Raw genomic sequence first — 18,585 nt, 5'->3', positions numbered from 1 at the left:
AATTAATTGCACATCATGAATGAAGCTAATTAATTAGACCTTAATTAGCTTCAATTAGTGATAGTTTAATTAGCTTGAATTTCTATCCTTTCTTTCTCTCCAAGCTTCTTGCTCTCTCTCCCTCTCCGATTAATAATTAATTAACCGGGTTTGTGATTTGTATCATACATATATATATATATATATATGTTATCATTATATATGATCGTAATTGATTGTTATTTAAGCTTATATTTGACTTTAATATATATCTTGTGTTTATTTCAAAGTTCTTATCGGGTCTTTTAAACTTTTAATTAAGCATAAAAAATACATAGTAAAAAGTAATTTTCAATTTGATAAAGCATATTTTAGACCTTATATATGAGAAAAAATTATGCATATGTCTTTTAGTGTATTCTAAAAAATTTAACAAATAATTTAATAAAATTTTTGAAATGTTTTTCAATCTTATTTCTACTATTTCATATTTTGATTCGAAAAACATTCTAATATTATCTTATTCATTTTAAAAAAATACTACATAAATAAGTAACATCCAATTTAACTCAAAATGAAAAGTTCATTTAAAGTTGGGAAAATAATAATAATCTCTTATACCTTTACGATCCTTGCATCGACCCCTACCCTTAACCCAACTTAAATTTTTTAAATTATCAAATTTAACCCTTCACCACCCGTTCTCATGACTAGTTCCTAGATTCGCCTTTGCCCATTTTTTGTTTTTCTCTCTTCTTTTTTTCCCCCCAACTGGAGGATATGGAACCCTAGGTGACAAATTCAAATTTGATCATTTCTTCATAGACCTTATTATTAGGGTTGAACTTTAACCCCATTTGTAACCTTATCATGAACATTTTCAAAGTTTTTTTTTAATTTTCACTTAATTGAAAATTATTTATATTTTAAAATATATTTTTGACATTAATATATATTTAGTTTATAAAGATTAGAAATTATATTTTCTCTAACTAAAATGAGAGGGGGAGAGAGAGAAAAAAGGGAGGTTGGGGTAAAATAGTTATTTTATCTCTTTTTTAATGACAAAAAAGAGTTATTATCATTTTTAATATGTTTAAATATTCTCCACAATTAAGACAAATTTAAAAAAAAAAGAAGAGATTATTAAATGAAATTTACTCTTAAAACACACTTTTACTTAAAAGCGAACGCTAAGCCCAGTGGATGTTGGCTGGGCCCAGGCCCAATGTTTTGGCCTCATAGTGGTGGGATTCCCGAGTGACCAGACTCGCCACTCACCGCGAGTCAGCGAAGAGGGAAGGAGGGAGGGCGAGAGAGAGAATGTCGGCGATACAGAGGGCGGTTCGGAGCATTCACTCGGCGGCGGGATGCCCTCGCCTGACGAAATTCTCTCTTCATCCTCCTAAGAACGTAAACTTTTATATTCCGTCTTTGCCTCTTGATGTTTTTCTAGTATCCCCGCTGCTGAACTTGATTCTTCTACACTGAAATGGCTTCCTTATCCGTTCTGTATTTGTTCATTCTGTTCTGTTCATTCTCTTTTTAATCTATTCGGACTATAACATTTTCTTCTAATTTCGTCTGGCTCAAGACCATTCCCACATGAATTGTTGGGCACCTATATTGGCAAAAGGGGGAAAATGGGAAACATATATGCGTGCCCTAAATACACTTCCTGTTTACTTACTGCAAGTTGGATCTCGAGAAAGGGAAAGGAAAAGGAAAAATAAATCAAGTACAGGTTTGGTTATGTTTTGGATTGGATTAGGGAAAAATAAATTTCAGAGTAGAGTTGAAAAGGAGTTCAGGGAGAAGCCTTCTTCTGAATTTTTATTCATTATTGATCTACAAGTTTTCCAAGGAATGGAAGATATGAGCTGAATGTACTTGCAAAAACTGAGATCCATCATTTGCTTCTTTGTTCCCCCTATGTTTACCTTCTTTTTTTTTTCCATGTTTTGTTTGACTGTTAATCTCCCAAAGTAGACCACAATTCTGCAGATTTGCGAATAGAGCTGCTTCTTATGCAAACACTGGTATGACCTTTTTCTTTTTTTAATTTAAGTGTGATATCATTGAACAAAGGGCAAGCATTGAAAGTAACAGTAAAGTTGCTCTTTTGTAACTGTAAGGTCAAGGGTTTGAGTTACAGAAACAGCCTTTTCGCAGAGTAAGGGAAGGCTATGTCCAAAAACCTGGCCCAGTCCTCGTAAAGCATCTTGGGGGGGGTGTTGAGCCTTAGTGCACTAAGGACACCCTTTATTGATATCGTTGAACAAAAATCACGCTAAAGGGGGCAGACTTGTTAGCTCGTTTCTTGCATTTACATGACTCATATATGTATAATTGTTTTTGTGTATGTTACAGCGTCCATCTTCTTTAGAACATGTACAAAACCAACTGCTTGACCTCTTTTTTAAAATGAAAAGTGTTCCTCCTTTTGATTCAGCTTTGACAAGGCATCATTTTGTGAAGAAATGGTAGAATTCACTTTGTATCACTTAAAAGTTAAAGATCTAAAAGTCACTCTAGTACAACCTTGCAAATTTTAGCCATTGATAACTAATTGCTGATGATGGTTACACGAAGGTACTTGATCTAATTTTTAAAAATATGCTCAACCTTGACCTAAGTTATTAGGTCTCTCAGAAAACAAATCATGCAACTCTCCTTGTCTGAAGAATCTTTATATGGTTAGATCGAGCAGTTTTGGGGAGATGTGAATGATATGGATGGAGGTCTTGTTCATTGCTTGATTTGTTTTTAAAGAGGCAAGGAGAGATCTAGGAATCAAATACCATTTGATTACTCCTCTTTCCCTCCGAAACTGGAGGAAACTGAGGGGAGGCAAAATGTTTGTTATATACATAATTCATTTAGACACTACCTATTTGCTTCTGCACTTTCCTTCCTTTATATCTATTATTATTATCTAACCAAATGTTACCCTGATTATTTGTTGTCTAACCAAACAAAAGGGGGACACATCCTTATCCTTTCCTGTGGCATATTCTTCACTTCCGTCCATCTAAATGGAGTGTTCCGGTGCCTAAAACAGAGATGTCTATTAACAGCAGAAAATAGTGCCCCTTTGGTTTCCATCAGGTGCACAAAAGCAGACTTCCACATGATGTGCCTATATTACTTTTACCATTGGTTTTCTTATGCCCAATTCTTACATTCTTGCAATGTCTTTGGCCGATTGCAATTTTTACCATTGCAATGTCTTTTGCCGATTGAGCAATAAGAAGGAAGCTTATTGAAAATTACTAAATAAAAAGGCAACAGGAAACAAGTCGCTCATTCGTGGTCATGAAGGATGTCCAAGATATGGAAGTTTTAGGTGTTTCATGGGAAATTTAATAATGTCCTGAGACATGTCAAATTATGTATTGGGAAAGCTATCTTCAATGAGTCATTGTCCCATTTGCTTAGATGAAAAATGTTTACTTCTAGCTTTTCATAACAATGATAATGTGCTTGTGCGCCTTATGGTTGTTTTTAATATCAGGTAGAGGTGGAATTCGCCAATGGTAGTGTCTATAATTTGTCTGCTGAGTTTCTAAGAGTACATAGCCCAGCTGCTGACAGCAAGATTAGGTCAGTTGGAGGTGAAAAGGTAACCCCAGAACATAACGTCATATTCACACTCCCACACAATTCAAACCTGTGTGTGACTCCAACAATTGTATTGATTTGTGCAATCAACTCATTGAGTCATTGTTAATCACTACTCCACTTGTTCCATTCCCGGGGCATTTTAACCAGGTAATCTCTGGAAGGCATCATGTAGGCATCATGTCTGCTGAACCCATAGGGAACTATGGGGTGAGGTACTTTTATTACTAGAGGTTACGTTGATGGTTATGTACTATCTCGATTTAATCCAGTGGTGTTTCTAACTTGGATTGCCGGTTCAGGATACTGTTTGATGACTTGCACAAAACCGGGATCTACACCTGGGATTATTTGTATCATCTTGGGAGCAATAAGTTCACCCTTATGAGAAATTACATCGGAACTCTGAAGAAGCATGGACTTTCTCGAGATCCACCTAGAAGAAAGTGAAAACTTTTTTTTGGTTACAATTCCTTTGACCTCTTCAACTGGCATCGTATTGATGGATGCGAAGCTTAGTGGAGGATCTCACCCGCTTGTTATTAGTTGCACGAGGAGGTGTTCTTCTGGCAATATAGATGGCAATTAGCATTTAAGATTATGATTCACCAATTTTTAACAGTTCCCTTTGCTCTTTGCAGAGGTCTAAGAAGATCCAACAGAAGCTTGTTCCAAGTTTTTATGAGCTCTCTTCTTTCAAATGCTTTTCTTGTTTGATTATGTTGCAGAAGGATGCATTGGTTGTATAACTAGGAACAAGGAAGCTAGTTATTTAACTCATTGGTTGGTCTTTTTTTGTGAATTTTTGTTATTGTTTGTAAGATTTGTTTTAATTTTGGGCAAAAATCAAAAGCCACCCTGAAATTTTAAGAAATTGTAAGAACACCTTTGCACTATTGGAAATTCATATTTTTTTCCCCTAATTTACCGATGTAGTACAAAGACTCTTATAAATTAATAGATGTTAGTCTTGAAATCTGGTAACTACAGAATGTATCAAAATACCCTTATAAAATTCGCGTGAATGACTAAAACAATTAGTTAGAACAAACAAAAATTAATTAATGAAATAAAAAAAAATAAAAGGAAATTAATTAATAAAATTTAAAATAATATATATTTAACATTCAAATATCAATGCACATGTAAATGTAGAATGAAATAAAAAAATAAAAAATAAAAAATAAAATTTTAGAATAATATATACTTAACATCCAAATATCAATACAAATTTAGAATAAAAAATAGAAAATAAAAAAAGAAATCAAGTGAACAACTTTATAATTATATAAAAATATTTTGATAAGAAAGAATTAAATTTAGTATACATATTAAATCAGGTAACGAAAAATAGAGTTACATTCAATCATATATTAGTAACATTTGTAGTCAACCAAATGTATTAGGAAGAAAATACAAGTATTTAAACCTAAAAGAAAAAAACGATTTTGATATAATTGAAAAATGTCAACACTGAAACTAATATGCATGCACCCACAGTGTGATTAGCTCAATTCTTATTATATTATAAATAATTTACTTCTTATTTTATTTTGTCTCGAAAATTATGAGTGCTCCAACTACACTCCTTATTCTTTTCTTTATTTCACTCTTTATTTTATTTATTTATTAATAAACTTCAATTCTATATATTTTACCTTATTTATAATTTTCACTACTAGCATACAAAATCAATAATCAGATATACAAAATAGTTAGATACCCGCATAAACAAAATTAATAATTAAATACACACAATAATCAAATACACACATACACAAAATCAATAATTAAACTCACAAATTAATAATCAAATACACAATATCAATCATTCAATACAAAAATAAATTTAAAAAATCTCCAAAATCACAAGAAAACTGTGCTCAATTTGCTCATCCTTCTAAAAAGACAATTTTGCTATCACTTCGTTATATTTAATGCCAACAATCTTTCAATATGGTGAAAAACATAGTTTTTCAATAGTGTAAGAGTGTCTTTGCAGTTTCTTATAACCTTGGGGGTGGTTTTTTATTTTCGTCCTTCAATTTTTAGATTATATGTCTCTTTTATGATCATAGATAGATGACTGAAGGACTAGAATTTAAGTAATTGACTTCATTTAGTAGAATTAAGACTAAATAAATAGAAGGGACCTTGATCTTTTAAGTATGGTCAAATCTTGGAGCTCTCATACTTAATCATGTGTGAATAATTGGTGATCATTTTGTGAGTGTTTCTTCTCTTTCATCTTATACACAGTTGAAGATGTAGGAGACGTCAAAGAGAGAAGAGATGTAGTCGAGAAAAGAGAGTGAATTAAGAAGACGCCTAAAAGAGAGAAAGAGCTAAGGAGACATTGCCGGAAAAAGAGAAAGGGGGGGGGGGGAGTTGAGATGTTAGAAAATTATCACATCACAGCGTGACGCGCATCACTTGTTAGCTAAATATTTAAATAAATGATTTTAGTGTTTCATAAAAAAATTCAAGAAATTTAGTAGCAAAAATATACTTTTGGCCAATCTTTCTTTTGCTCTATTTGTTTTATTATTTAATCTGATCACTTCGCATGTTTGATATTCTCCTCATACATGTAAATTATTTGAATTACGCATCCCACATGCTATTTTTAAAATAATTAAAAAGCTTAAAATTAACTCCATAATTTTGGCAATCTTTGTAATTAATTCTGATACCAAAAATGTCGCAAATATCATCTGCTTGACTTTGTTTTTCAGAAAATGGAAAGAGAGTGAGAAGCCAATTCATGGCATTTGATTTCTACCATATCTTTGTGCTGCCAAATTCAAATTCATTAATCAACCAACCTCCTCCGCAATCATCCTACCGTTACCGTAGCCAATAAAGCCGTTGGGACTTTTGAAAATGAACGTTAAGAGAGCTTGATCAAAGCAAACCATTGGGACCCGACCCATCACTGAAAAGGATTCAAATTATTCAAACATATAATTGAAAAGTGAAATAACCTTTTGAAATAACCTTTTAAAATTAAGTAACTGTTGAGTTGTAATAACTGTATTTTATTTTAAAATAAAATTATTAAAAAAATACTAAATAATAACATACCTAACTTTTGTATTTAGTTTTAATTATTTTATATTAAATTTTTTTAATTATTTCAATAATATACCAAATTTAAAAACATTTTTGAAATAATCATCCTTGCGCGACCTTGTCGCTCGTGTCATCGAATTTGACAAAGAAGATAAATTACAAATATAAGACTTTATCTCACTACGAAAATTGAATTTATGATTTATCGATTTAAATTCAACATATTATTTGTTTGATCGCTTGATTTATATCTTAGAGTACGTCGTTTCTTTACTAATAATATTAGTTAAATTCTTGTTAACTTAATTAAGAAATATTTTTTAATTAATAAAAAATCAGTATTTTTTAAAATAAATTACTCTTAAAATATGATCTTTTCATTACACATTTTAAATAAAAGAGCCAAAACGAAAAAAAAAAAGGAAAAAAAAAAAAAAACTGCCTTAAACGCACATGAAATGAAATGACTATTAATTTGAATTTCAAATTCTAAAGCGTGGAGAAAGAGCGAGGATCCGTTAGCTCCACACAGCGGGAAGAGAAGAAGAAGAAGGAGGAGGAGGAGGAAAGGGGGGGTGAAACTGAATCAAAAAGAAAAGTTGAATTTCTGAGGACTCAGCAAAAAGCATGGGAGAATCTGCCTGTCTTTTGAACTCGTTCTCCCTTTCCACACCCACATCTCAGGATGCCACATCCACACAGGTCTGTTTTTGATCCTTTCATTCTGTCAAATTCTCATATGCTTCGTTCCTTCCTGATTCGGGTCAAGTTTGATTCAATCAGAATAGGGGTAGGTTAGGGTTTTTTTGAGGCTACAGATTTTGTGCGTGCATCTTGCAGGGAACCCAATTTCATGCTCTTGGAGAGTCCATCTCTTTCGGGAGGTTCATGTCGGAGCCCTTGGCCTGGGAGAAGTGGTCCACCTTCTCTCACAAACGCTACGTCGAAGAAGCGCGGAGTTACGCTCGCCCAGGATCGGTGGCGCAGAAGAAGGCTTTCTTTGAGGCTCATTACAAGAGCATTGCTGCTCGGAAGGCGGCGGCGGCGGCGACGACGACGGAGACGTTGGTTGAGCAACCAAATGATGCTGCCGATAACAGCCCCCAACCAGAACCTGAACCCGACGATGGCGGTGTTGCTGCAGCTGATTCCCAAGTGCATGTTGATGAACCGCTCGAGCAAAGTGTAGAGGGGGATTCTACGATCAATGGAAATAATTACAGTCCAAATGCGGAAATGAAGGAAGTGGAGACTGAGCGGGTGAGAGTAGCCGACTTGGTAACAGAGACGGGGGTTCTGGGGGAGAATTCTGTGAAGAGCCATACTTTGAACCAGGTTGAGAATGTTGCAGATGAGGAGGCTCCATTGCTAATAAGCAAGACGAAACCAGCATTGTCATCTTCAGAATCAGAAACACTTCACCGTAGAGCACCTAAACCATCAGTTTCTCCTGCCAAACCGGCAGCTCCAATTCCTCCCAGGAGGAAAATCAATGCCCTTCCAGTTACCAGGAAATCGATGGTACCCACTGCAGATACAAAGAGATCAACCAGGAGATCCCTGCACGAGATGATCTATTGCACGCCTGCCAAAGGACCAGACAAGCCGACTACTCTGGCTGCCCATATGGTTGAAAGCTCAAGAGTTGCTCCTAGTCCTAATAAGGAATCTAAAGATTGCAGAACTCCTCTAAGGACTCTAATTACGGTACTCTCTGTTCTCTTTGCTGCTGCCTATTTGTTGGACACCATTTTCTGACTTCCCTCTACAGTGTGGAAGCGGCATTCTTGGAAGTACGAGTCTGAAATGCGGGCGTTTTGCATCATGGGAAATAACCTTTATGTTAATTTCAGTTCATGTCTAGAATTCATGATATTTAATCCAACAATTTTATACCAGTCATCGTCTACCTAATGTAACCCTCCTTTACCTGGGCTTGGGGCTGACTATGAATGGGAGGAACACCTTCAACATTATAAGTACGGGAGGGAACAATCCTCCTAGCAGGATCAAGGATCATGACAATTGTTGTTGTCATTGCTAATTCCAGTTCATGTGGCATTCCCTGTATTGTAACGGATGCTAAGATTCTTTTCATTCTCAATTGGCAGGCTTCGTCAAATGGGGAACTAAAGCATCCTTCAGCAACCCCTTGTTCAAAAAATATAAGGTACCTGTCCTTTTTTCTTCTCTCTGGTTAAAGATAAAAGGAAAAGGGTCCACAGTAGTTCTCAGATCATCAGCCATGGCGCATATGTTTTAGTCATTGTCATTTGGGTTACTTCTAACTTTGTCTATCTGCAACTTATAGGTCTACAACTACAACACCACTTCATCCCACTGCTGCTGGAAGCAAAACAATAGGACCAAAATGGAACATCCTATCTACCGTGTACGTAGTTTCCCAACATAAATTGTTAGAAGTTCTTCCTATCTGTTCTAAAATATAGCAATCATGGTGCAAGAATAATGCATGATCCACAAGAAATTATTTAGGAGTCAGCGGCATGCATATTGAACTCCATGTTTGATACACAGATGGTCAGGAAGAATTATGAAACTAGCATATTTGTGTACACCAATGAGAATTTTGACTGGCTGACACTTAGTACTGTCCAATCTAGTAGATATCAGACTGGTATTTACCAGCAGTTTTTGGTGATATATTGTGGATACAAATTCCTTCCATTATCCAGAAATATAAGCCTTGGCAAGTTCTGTCAACTTGTTAAAATAGAAGATCATTTGAGTCCCTTCTAGCCACATCTGTGCTCATGGATTTGTCTGCGAGTTTCTCAAATACTTCTATTTGCACCTCAGTTGTTCCAAGTCCCTGAGTGTCTGCAGAAACAAGTTACAGTCACCAACTTTATGCATTCCTTTTAGCCTGAGGACGGAGGAAAGAGCTGCAAGAAGAAAGCAGGTGAGCTTTGCCTCAGTTATTTTTCCTCTTTCCTTCAATCAAGCCTCTCTCTTGGGCTGTATGTATGTATATGATTAAATTGTTTCCTCATCTTATTCTGATTCAGAGGCTTGAAGAAAAATTCAATTCCCAGGAGACACAAGAAGTGCGTCTGCAGACAAGAGTAAAGGTCAGAGTCCCATTCCAAAGCTCTATGTAGATAGCAATGCTATCCTCACTATGCACATACCTTGTTGAATCATTTTTCCTTCATGCCAATTGTAAGGTTGCTAGCCCCTAGTGCAAACAATTGTTTTGTAATTATGGTCATAGTGGGGTCTAGGGGCGGTAGGGATTAGGTTGATGGTGTGTGGTAGATATGATTGGTGGGTGTTTGTTGGGGTTTATGGCAGTGGTGGTGGTGATTGTGACCTAGTGGGGTGTCATGGTAAGTTATAGAGGTGGCGGTGGCAATAGTGGTTGCTGCACTATACTGGTTGCTTTGATGCTAGCTGGTCTTGGGTGGTCCATTCCATCTAGGTAGATAACTGCCCATGTAGTATCTGTTCTTATGTGGACAAACCAATCCATAAAAAGGAAGGAATTATGTGCCTTTTCTTGGAAAAACAATATCTTATTGTGGTTCTGGCAGATTTTAGTTTAACTTCTACATTTTAGAAGCCATGGATAGAGATGACTGGAGGTTTAGAATTCATATAGCCAACCACATCTAGTTGGATTTAATTGTGGTGGTTTTTCCAAATTTTAGAAATTGACAAATGGGAGGGTGATGTGAAGTGAAAGTTGTGACAAAAGAAAAGCCATCGAGAAGAAAACAGCTAGAAAGGAGTGGTAAAAGAAAGAAAAAGAAAAAAGATTCATGCGAGGGAAGTGGTGTAACTACAAGAAGTTGGGTACTGGCATCAACTCTTGGGACATTTTGGGATTGTCATGCATTTGTAATTTTTCATTCACCATGGAAGATTTATTTCCCTCACCCGTAAGAGGGGTGTAAGTAGTTGTTTGTATTTATTTTGTTCCTTACCTGTTTAGAAATCACAACCATAGTTGTAAGCTCTATGGCACCCCAGGCAAGAAGGTGCAATACCTCTGTTTGGAGGTTTGTGCTAGATCAGCATTGTACACGGCTAAATTGAGGCAGCCAGCAAAAGACGAGATGGACACCTTAGAGATGCTAATCTTAAGCATGACAGGTTGACAAGTGCTGAACATTGTGACTAGTTCAAGTGAGGATGTGGTTGTGGACACAATAGACAAAGTAGCAGACATGACAAATCCAGAGCGGGTGGAGGACCCACCATTGGAATTCTCTTCTTTTGTGTTTGCAAACCAATTATACAACTGGATACCTGCTCGGATGCCTCTTTATTTGCAAAACAGCATCTTAATTGTCATTTTGGATATGTTTTATTTGATTTTTGGTTGGAGACTAAGACTTCCACTAATTATTTTAGAGCTATAAATCTAGCTACGAAGGCTCTCTTTCTCTCCCTCTAATTCTTCCCTCTTCTTGTCACCTCTCTCTTTTTCCTCTTCTCTTCCTCTCTTCTTTTCTTTTCCAGGAGAAAGTAGAATCCGAAAGAAAAGGATTTTGTCGAAGCCTCTGCTTCAAAGCTCCACCCATGCCTGATCATTGTGGGGGAAGAGAAACAACCAAAGATCAGATGAAGAATGAAAAGGTATCCCTTTGGGTTCATATTATGTGATCAGGAGTAGATTCGCCTTACTCCATCCCCATTTGTCGTGCAGATTCCATTGACACATTCTCAGTCACCCAGAAAAATAAAGCCAAATTCTTCTATCACATCTCAACTTACAACCTCTCTGCCTCCAGAGACAGCTTCAGCCAAGAACAGATTCCCTAATAATATCACGAAAAGGAAAAGCCAGGTACCAAATCTTCTTGGTTCACTAGGTGTTTTGATAATTTCCAATGAGAATTCATCTCCAAATATTCATTCAGCATTATTGACTCGCAAAGAAAGCAGAGAATTGTAGAATACTACTGAATGGCTGCTGAATGCTACTTTTAGATTACCACAGAGAGAGAGAGAGAGAGAGCTATCTTGGCTTCATGTGTTGTTTACTGCAATTTTCAGATTTGCAATTGAGATTTGTAATTTGAGGAAAATCTAGAGTAAGAATCAGATACTTCTCTTGCAGAACTCAAATTGGCAGTTTCTTTCTTTTAACTTTTTTTATTTTGGCTGAATTTTTATTACAAGAGAAAATGAGTTTATGAGTAGAAGAAAATATTCAACACAGCGGTGTTATTACATCACACGCTGTTCAAATCGTAAATACATAACAATTGTTGGTCTTCCTTATCAGCACTTTATGCATTTAGAATTTAAATACGTGATAGCTTATGATTATATCGTGATATCATGTTTCTCCAACCAAACACCACCCATCCTGTTCATCCATCTCTCCGCAAACAAGAGCCCAGCCCAAGTCGTATTCCTCTTTATCCCGACTCTTACCGTCACCATCACCACCATGATCATTGATTTCAACGGCTCCTGATGCAAGTCCACGAGGCTCCTCGTACACCTCGTCCACACAGCCCTCGTCTGCCTCATCGTCGTCGAGAAAACAATCGCCGGCCAAGTGATCCAGGATCCCAGTGGCGGAGAACCCGGAAAGCTTCAAGCCGGGCTTGGAATCGACGACCCGCCAAGTGACGAGCCTGTGGTTGGAACCGACGTCGGAGGAGCGCAGGCGCTGGGTGCCCTTGGACTTGCCCCTGGACTTGGAAGCCGGGCGCTCATGGCAGGCAACGCAGGCGGGGCGGCCGCACTTGCCAGTGAACTTGGAGTGATTGGTGGGCTTCGGCGAGACCTTGGTGAACAGGCCGGCGGTCGGCGGCGAATCGACGCGGTTGACGATTCGAGAGTCGGGTCTGGGGTTCCAGGGCGCAGGCAGGATCCGGGAGCTCCGCACGAGGCCGTGCTGGCGGCCCTCTCTCTTCATCCTTTTTCTGTCTGGTAGGCTTGAAGGGCTGAATGGAAGCGACGAGGACGATGACGATGATGATTGTTCTACATATAGAAAGGAAGAGAGAGATGGTTTGGAAAGCTTGGGGTGCAAGCGGGTGGGGTGGGTGGGTGGATGATTTCGTCAAAAGCTGCGTGTTGGCCAAGACAGCATCGTTATCGCCATTGCCAACAATGACTAACTGATTTTATTAAATCTCTTTCGTACAGTTTTTATATTTTCAAACCCAAACCCGGTGAAGATTAGACAGCTCTAATCCCTTCTCGTGGACATCCGATAAAATTGAGACCACACACGGAAGATTACACAGCTCTAGTCGTCATCTAGTCCCTCTCTTATGTCCTAATATTCATTTTTGTTCTGTTGCAAGTCAAAGTCAAACAACCCAACACTTAGGGCAATGACTTGGAACCAGTTTTACATAAATTTGATTATTTGTGATTTTTCATTCTCAAATTTATAATTTAATCAAGTAGAGATTTTTTCTTTAAATTTATTTGTTTACTTAACTAGTGTTTGTTAATTAAAATATAAATTAAAAAATATAAGATATAAAAAATATTCTGAATTTTTGTTATTTTTAATATGTTTATTAAATTTATATGGTAACTCTTAAAAATAAGTCACGTGACTTTTTATTTGATATTTTTCAGATATATTTATATATATATTTTTTTAAATAAACAAATCTTGAACTTTATAAATAAGAAAAAATTATGTATATATCTTACTGTGTATTTAAAAAAATTTAACAAACAGTTTAATACAAATTTTAAAATATTTCTTAGCCTTATTTTTGATAATTTCATATTTTAATTCGAAAAATATTCTACTTTTATTTTGATATAATCTTATCTTATTTATTTTAACAAACACTATTTTAATAAATAAACATAAACAACCTTAAGCTGCGCTTGTTCACAAATTATTCACTGAATATACAATTTTACTATTATTATAATACTTGAGGGTTGGCATATCGTGTAAAAAAAAAAAATCTAAATAAAAATTCATTTGATAGTATTTGATAATAGCTATTTAATTCTTAATTTTTTTAGAAATATTTTTAAAACAAAATAAGCCTTGATGTAGTAGCAAAATTGTTTCAAGTCGGTTATTGTTTAAAGATTATGAATTCAAATTTTGTTAACGTAATTAATTTTTATTTTTTAACTAAGATACATAAAGAATATTTGAAGAATGATAGTGATTTAAAACTCCAAAACTTGGTATCATGAAAGTTAAAAGGTTGTTTAGTTTTGTAGGTAAAATTTAAATAAAGATTAGAATTTAGTGTAGTGGTAATAAAATAAGATTATTTTCAATTCGAGGTTGTGGGTTCTAAACTTGTTGCTGTAATTTTTTTATTGAAAGAGTTTTATAATACTAAAACATCCTATTTACTTATATAATAGTATAGATGTTAAGTTTGACAATTAACACTTGTTAAGTTAAAGTGTAGAATAATAAGATGATGATAATGAAAATATTTTTATTAAGATAAAAATATATTTAAAAATTTTAATCAACTCTTTTTGAAGTAAAAATATTTTTTATGGCTTTTTATCTTAAGTTGACTGAAGTAACGTGGTATGTTGATATCTGATTGTCTGTTTGTTCGGTCGACCTAAGTTGGCTAGAATTTTGGCCTCTAATCTTAGGTTGATCGTACTTTCAATCGAAGTTGTGCGAAAGATTGCTGAATGACTTAGATTGACTGAAGTGGTAATTTGAGTCGACTAAAGTCTAACGAACTTCTCTGTTTGTCTTAGTTTTCAAAAAAAAATTTGTTGCTTGTTCAAATATAAATTACAATAGATGTTTTTCACTTCTTCTACTTTAAAATTATAATTTAATAAATTTATCTTTTCATCATACAAAGAGTAAAATCTCTTTTTGGAGAAGGACCATGCTACTTGTACACTCAAGCCTACACTTTGGGTTACACCCAGTGCACAAATGACTAAAATGCCTTCACAAAAATTGTAAACTTGCTTCCCCTGCCCTTGGTTGCCTCTTCTCTCATCTTTCTCCTTTTCTTTCCATGGTCGTCCGTTGCAATTGCAGGTCATTGCCTTTCTCTCATTGTCTTTTCCTTACCATGAGTTAATAGTTGCGTCGCCTTGCCTCGCACCGACAATCGTGGAGATTGAGGATCCACGACGATTGGTGCAAAGTGAGGCGACACAGCAATCAACGCGAGGAGAGGCGAAGATGGTGAGAGAAAAACGATGACCGAAGATTGTAGCGAGCAGTCGTGGGAAGAAGGGGAAAGAGAGGAGAATAGAGACAGCCAAGGGTCGGGGAAGCAAATTTACAATTTTTGTAAGGACATTTTGATCATTTGTGCACCTAGGTATAACCCAAAGTGTCACCCGCAGTGTACAAGTGGCATTTTCCTTTGGAGAAAATGTGGTTTGACTTCAGATTTGTCTCTGTTTGTAGATTTTTATGTCTTCTTTGATTTTCTTATCTCTAACTCTTATGACTTTTTGTCTCAAAAAATTTATATTTAATTATGATATTAGGTTGTCTCTTCATACCTTTTCCAAACTTTCTCTAATTGATTTTTGTACAAAATATATTTCTAATGTGTTTTTAAACAAAAATATCTACAGATGTTGGAATGTATCAAGTTGTAGTCTGGAAAAACCTGAAGATATTTTTAATTTCAAAATTACTTTTTGTCCCTCTTTGTAACAGCTAGTTTTCTGGAGATGTATATATATAGGGTAAGTTTGGAGACTCAAAAATATAGAACAAACTAATTGAAGAGCATTCAAGCAAGAGTGAAAAAGTTCAAAGAGCTGAAAGTGTGTTGACTGGTGGAATTCTCAAGATTGGTGACTTGTTTGATTTATCCCTATTTTTAAGTTTGTGATTTTACTTACTTATTATGTGAGGGGTTTGTATTTACTAGCAGTGTGCTAGTGGTTTTTGCTTAGACAAGTGATTGTATATTAGTTCTAGCTCAAATTAAAAAGTAGTGTTATATTTTACTTAGTGAAACCTCAAGCACAGTCTTGAGAGGGATGACTAGACTCTTAAAGTTGAACCCTATAAAAATTCTCATGTTATTTGTGGTTGCTTGTTGTTATTAACTTATTATTGTTCTTATTCCTATCGTTATCACTAATTATCAAGATCACAATTTAAGAGTTTTCAACAAGTGTTAAAATCTTAAGTTTTCGAAAAACCCAATTCACCCCGTCTGTTGGGTATTTTTCTAGGCAACAACACTTATCACGTGGTGACCACGTCAAAACATCTCAATGATTGATGGAACCACTTAGCCTTATTTCTATTCATTACAAAGTTAGGTGATTCATGGCTCAAAACTTCTTTAGTTGCACCTAAAACCCTATAGCCTCATCAACCTCAAGGTCTTATCATTATCATCCTAGGCACTAGTGTCTTTCTTTACATCACCTCATGTATTGCCAACAACATCACCCTTGATATCAGTCTCATCATCATATATCGCCTCAAGTGACTATTGTAGCATCTGAAATTTTAGAGGTAAATAATAATTACTAATTTCGACGTTTTAGAGTGATTGGTGACTTATGGAATACTTGTGAGTTAAAGAAATTTAAATGGGAATATTAAAATTATTGTATTCTTAAATGGGGAAGTGATTGGAAGTTTGTAGAATTTTTAGGATTTAGATTATTAAGTGATTAAGATAAATAAAATAGTATAGCAATTAATATATTTATATGTAATATAAAATAATAAAATAATTAAATAAAGGAATGAAAGTAATTTGGAAGGAAACGCAGGAAACGCACGTAATTATATGTGAAGTAAAATATAATCTTAAGTTAATATATTATATTACATAATATATATAAGTATGGAATGCTTGAGATAGCATTATATATATATATGTATATATACATGTAATATAGTGTGTGTGTGTGGGACGTGTGGCGCGCTGGCAGCATGCGCTGCCTTTAATTCTTTTCCCAACTTGTGTTTTCCTTATTTTTATGGAAAATGGTCAATCAAAATGGCTTAAATGCTGCTGAAATTGGTTCAAAATTCAAAAGGTTGTGAGAGAATTAAATGAGATTTGATAGCTTAAATGATGGCCATTGGGGTTGGGGAAAAGCTTAGTGGCGAAGGTGCTCTGAGAGTATAAATAGGGATACAAATTTGCTAAAGAAAACTTGGAAAAGAGGGAGTTCGTGAGCAGAGCTTGGAGAAGAGGGAGACCGCGAGCAGCAAAGGGAAATGAAGGAGAAAAGAATTGGGGAAGCGCACGGTAGCTACGAAATGAAAGAGAAGTGAGAAAATTAAGGAGTTTTCGAGATTATTCGGTATTTAGAATATTTCGGTAAGTGGGTAAAATTTATATAAGTGTTATATGTTTAAATCATGGATTTTATACGGTTAGATTATACAGTTTACGCGTTAGAATTAACCAATTTAAGTCACGGTTGTATTATTTGATAGAAAACGTTTTACTTTGCATCGGGAGCACAAGAGAGGCTGAAATCAATCGTTTTCAGGCAAGCTCCTAACCCTCCTCTCGCGTTATTTATTTCTGGCGAAAGTTTTCGAAGTTTCTTATACTCTAAAACCCTCCCTCACCATGACTCGGTTCTACGCACAAATAATAATAATCCGCGTAATAACCATTTTATGACTTTTATTTTATTAATGAGTTTATTGTTAATGGGATAAGCTAAGTAAGGATGTTATGGCGTCTTTTAAGTCGACCGTCACGGAGCTTCGTATCGCTCTGCCTCCCTTGGGAATGATGCCGAACCCGTTGGGGTTAGGTTCCTAGATAAATTGGTTATGGTCAGAATTAGGAGAATGTACTAAAGAGTCTATTATGTATGTTGAGATGGTTTTTATGAATGAGGAAGAATGAGAATGATATCATGATGTTATGTGGTTATGTACATGAAGAGTTTTGGAGAAATGTTGTGTAATGTTAAGTTTATAGGCTATAAAAGTTAATGGTGTCGGTAAGTGTGTCTAAGGGTATGGGTACAAAGCCACTGACTGTTGACCATGGGTCGTGGCAGTTGATGGCTAGATGTATGGGCGTCAGTCATCGGTTGTTACGATAAGCGCTAGACGGCCATAAGAGCTAGTACTCCAAATTCCCGCATTGGTTTGTGCATTTCATGATGTGCGTGCTACAAGGGGCTGGGTTGCATTCATGTGGGGACATGTTTTGTGTGTGATGGGATGTATGAGTATTTGCATGACCCGGTTGGTCTAAGAGCCAATTTGGGTATCTTAGGTGAGCATATGCATTTAGAGCATGCCGCATGTGTGTATTCCTATGTGAGGTGTAGTAGGGCCTGATGCTTGGTTTATGGGGGCCTTGTTATCACGTTTATACTACAAAGGCCATTGCATTTCTTATGTGTTGCATTGCATGGTTCTAATGTTATTGTTATTCTGGACGGGAGTACCGTGCCAGGTGTCGGGAGTACCGACTCATGTGAGCTTCTGCTCGGCTTAGATATTAGCTCGGGGTTGGCCCGAGGGAAGATCAAGATCGCGGAAGTATTTGATTATGTGATGTATGACATGATGAACACATGAGAATATGATGGGTATCAGGAAAAATATGTAACAAGTATCAGGAAAAGACAAATGTTGAATGTCAGGAAAAGTCGACCATGTCGGGAAAAGGCTGGTCTAAGAGAATGATGATATGGTAGCCTATGTTAGGCTACAACAGGTTTGTATGTGGGACCCAGGTGCCAATGTTTGACTTATGTGGGCCCCTGGTTCCTTATGTGCAGTTAATTTTATGTTATGCGTGTAGAAGTATGGTACGTATAGCTCATGACATGGCGTGATTGCATTGGCATGAATTGCATGGGATGTTATGGGAAGAGTCATATCTTAGACCCTCAGCCTTTCTTTCTAGAGCTTGCTGAGTCTCGCGACTCATGTTGTTTTACATCATTCCAAGTACGTTCATCGGGGTTTGGGTCCAGACCGTCGTGTCATGATAGCAAGTG

The 18,585-nt window shown here is 36.0% G+C and overlaps 3 protein-coding genes across 5 annotated transcripts; 2 read left to right on the top strand and 1 right to left on the bottom strand.

Annotated features, from left to right (window-relative positions):
- Positions 1-1,266: 1,266 nt before the first annotated feature.
- Positions 1,267-4,285, top strand: LOC127799626 (uncharacterized). 3 transcript variants are annotated; one of them, XR_008022654.1, is made up of 5 exons: positions 1,267-1,392; positions 3,494-3,601; positions 3,751-3,815; positions 3,903-4,158; positions 4,242-4,285. XR_008022654.1 is itself a non-coding variant. In XM_052333828.1 (4 exons), the coding sequence occupies exons 1-4, from the start codon at positions 1,303-1,305 to the stop codon at positions 4,048-4,050; spliced, it is 411 nt and encodes a 136-aa protein (XP_052189788.1). In that variant the 5' UTR covers positions 1,267-1,302; the 3' UTR covers positions 4,051-4,285. The 3 variants fall into 3 exon arrangements, 2 of the variants coding, with proteins under 2 accessions (XP_052189788.1, XP_052189789.1); XM_052333828.1 differs by having other exon boundaries at positions 3,903-4,285; XM_052333829.1 differs by lacking the exon at positions 4,242-4,285 and having other exon boundaries at positions 3,751-3,810; positions 3,903-4,051.
- Positions 4,286-7,179: 2,894 nt separating this feature from the next.
- On the top strand, positions 7,180-11,660 carry LOC127799624 (protein WVD2-like 7). Its single transcript, XM_052333825.1, has 8 exons — positions 7,180-7,374; positions 7,513-8,379; positions 8,784-8,842; positions 8,984-9,064; positions 9,493-9,595; positions 9,702-9,764; positions 11,158-11,274; positions 11,345-11,660. The coding sequence occupies exons 1-8, from the start codon at positions 7,300-7,302 to the stop codon at positions 11,591-11,593; spliced, it is 1,614 nt and encodes a 537-aa protein (XP_052189785.1). The 5' UTR covers positions 7,180-7,299; the 3' UTR covers positions 11,594-11,660.
- A 166-nt stretch (positions 11,661-11,826) lies between these two features.
- On the bottom strand, positions 11,827-12,690 carry LOC127799625 (uncharacterized). The gene has a single exon (XM_052333826.1). It carries the CDS (start codon positions 12,566-12,568, stop codon positions 11,981-11,983), a length of 588 nt encoding a protein of 195 aa, XP_052189786.1. The 5' UTR covers positions 12,569-12,690; the 3' UTR covers positions 11,827-11,980.
- Between the last annotated feature and the right edge of the window lie 5,895 nt (positions 12,691-18,585).

Source organism: Diospyros lotus, chromosome 4 (genome assembly GCF_014633365.1).
Source record: "Diospyros lotus cultivar Yz01 chromosome 4, ASM1463336v1, whole genome shotgun sequence".
Classification (NCBI taxonomy): Eukaryota; Viridiplantae; Streptophyta; class Magnoliopsida; order Ericales; family Ebenaceae; genus Diospyros; species Diospyros lotus.
The sequence above is the reverse complement of the archived record's forward strand: the minus strand, read 5'-3'. Positions and strand labels throughout refer to the sequence as shown.

Excerpts from the sequence above, each read along its gene's own strand:
- LOC127799625 (XM_052333826.1), bottom strand. The coding sequence starts at position 12,568 with ATGAAGAGAGAGGGCCGCCAGCACGGCCTCGTGCGGAGCTCCCGGATC.
- LOC127799626 (XM_052333828.1), top strand. The coding sequence starts at position 1,303 with ATGTCGGCGATACAGAGGGCGGTTCGGAGCATTCACTCGGCGGCGGGA. Across the intron at positions 1,393-3,493 it reads CTCTTCATCCTCCTAAGAAC|GTAGAGGTGGAATTCGCCAA; the intron begins GTAAACTTTTAT and ends TTTTAATATCAG. Across the intron at positions 3,602-3,750 it reads GGTCAGTTGGAGGTGAAAAG|GTAATCTCTGGAAGGCATCA; the intron begins GTAACCCCAGAA and ends CATTTTAACCAG.
- LOC127799624 (XM_052333825.1), top strand. The coding sequence starts at position 7,300 with ATGGGAGAATCTGCCTGTCTTTTGAACTCGTTCTCCCTTTCCACACCC. Across the intron at positions 9,065-9,492 it reads TGGAACATCCTATCTACCGT|TTGTTCCAAGTCCCTGAGTG; the intron begins GTACGTAGTTTC and ends TTTGCACCTCAG. Across the intron at positions 9,596-9,701 it reads GAGCTGCAAGAAGAAAGCAG|AGGCTTGAAGAAAAATTCAA; the intron begins GTGAGCTTTGCC and ends ATTCTGATTCAG.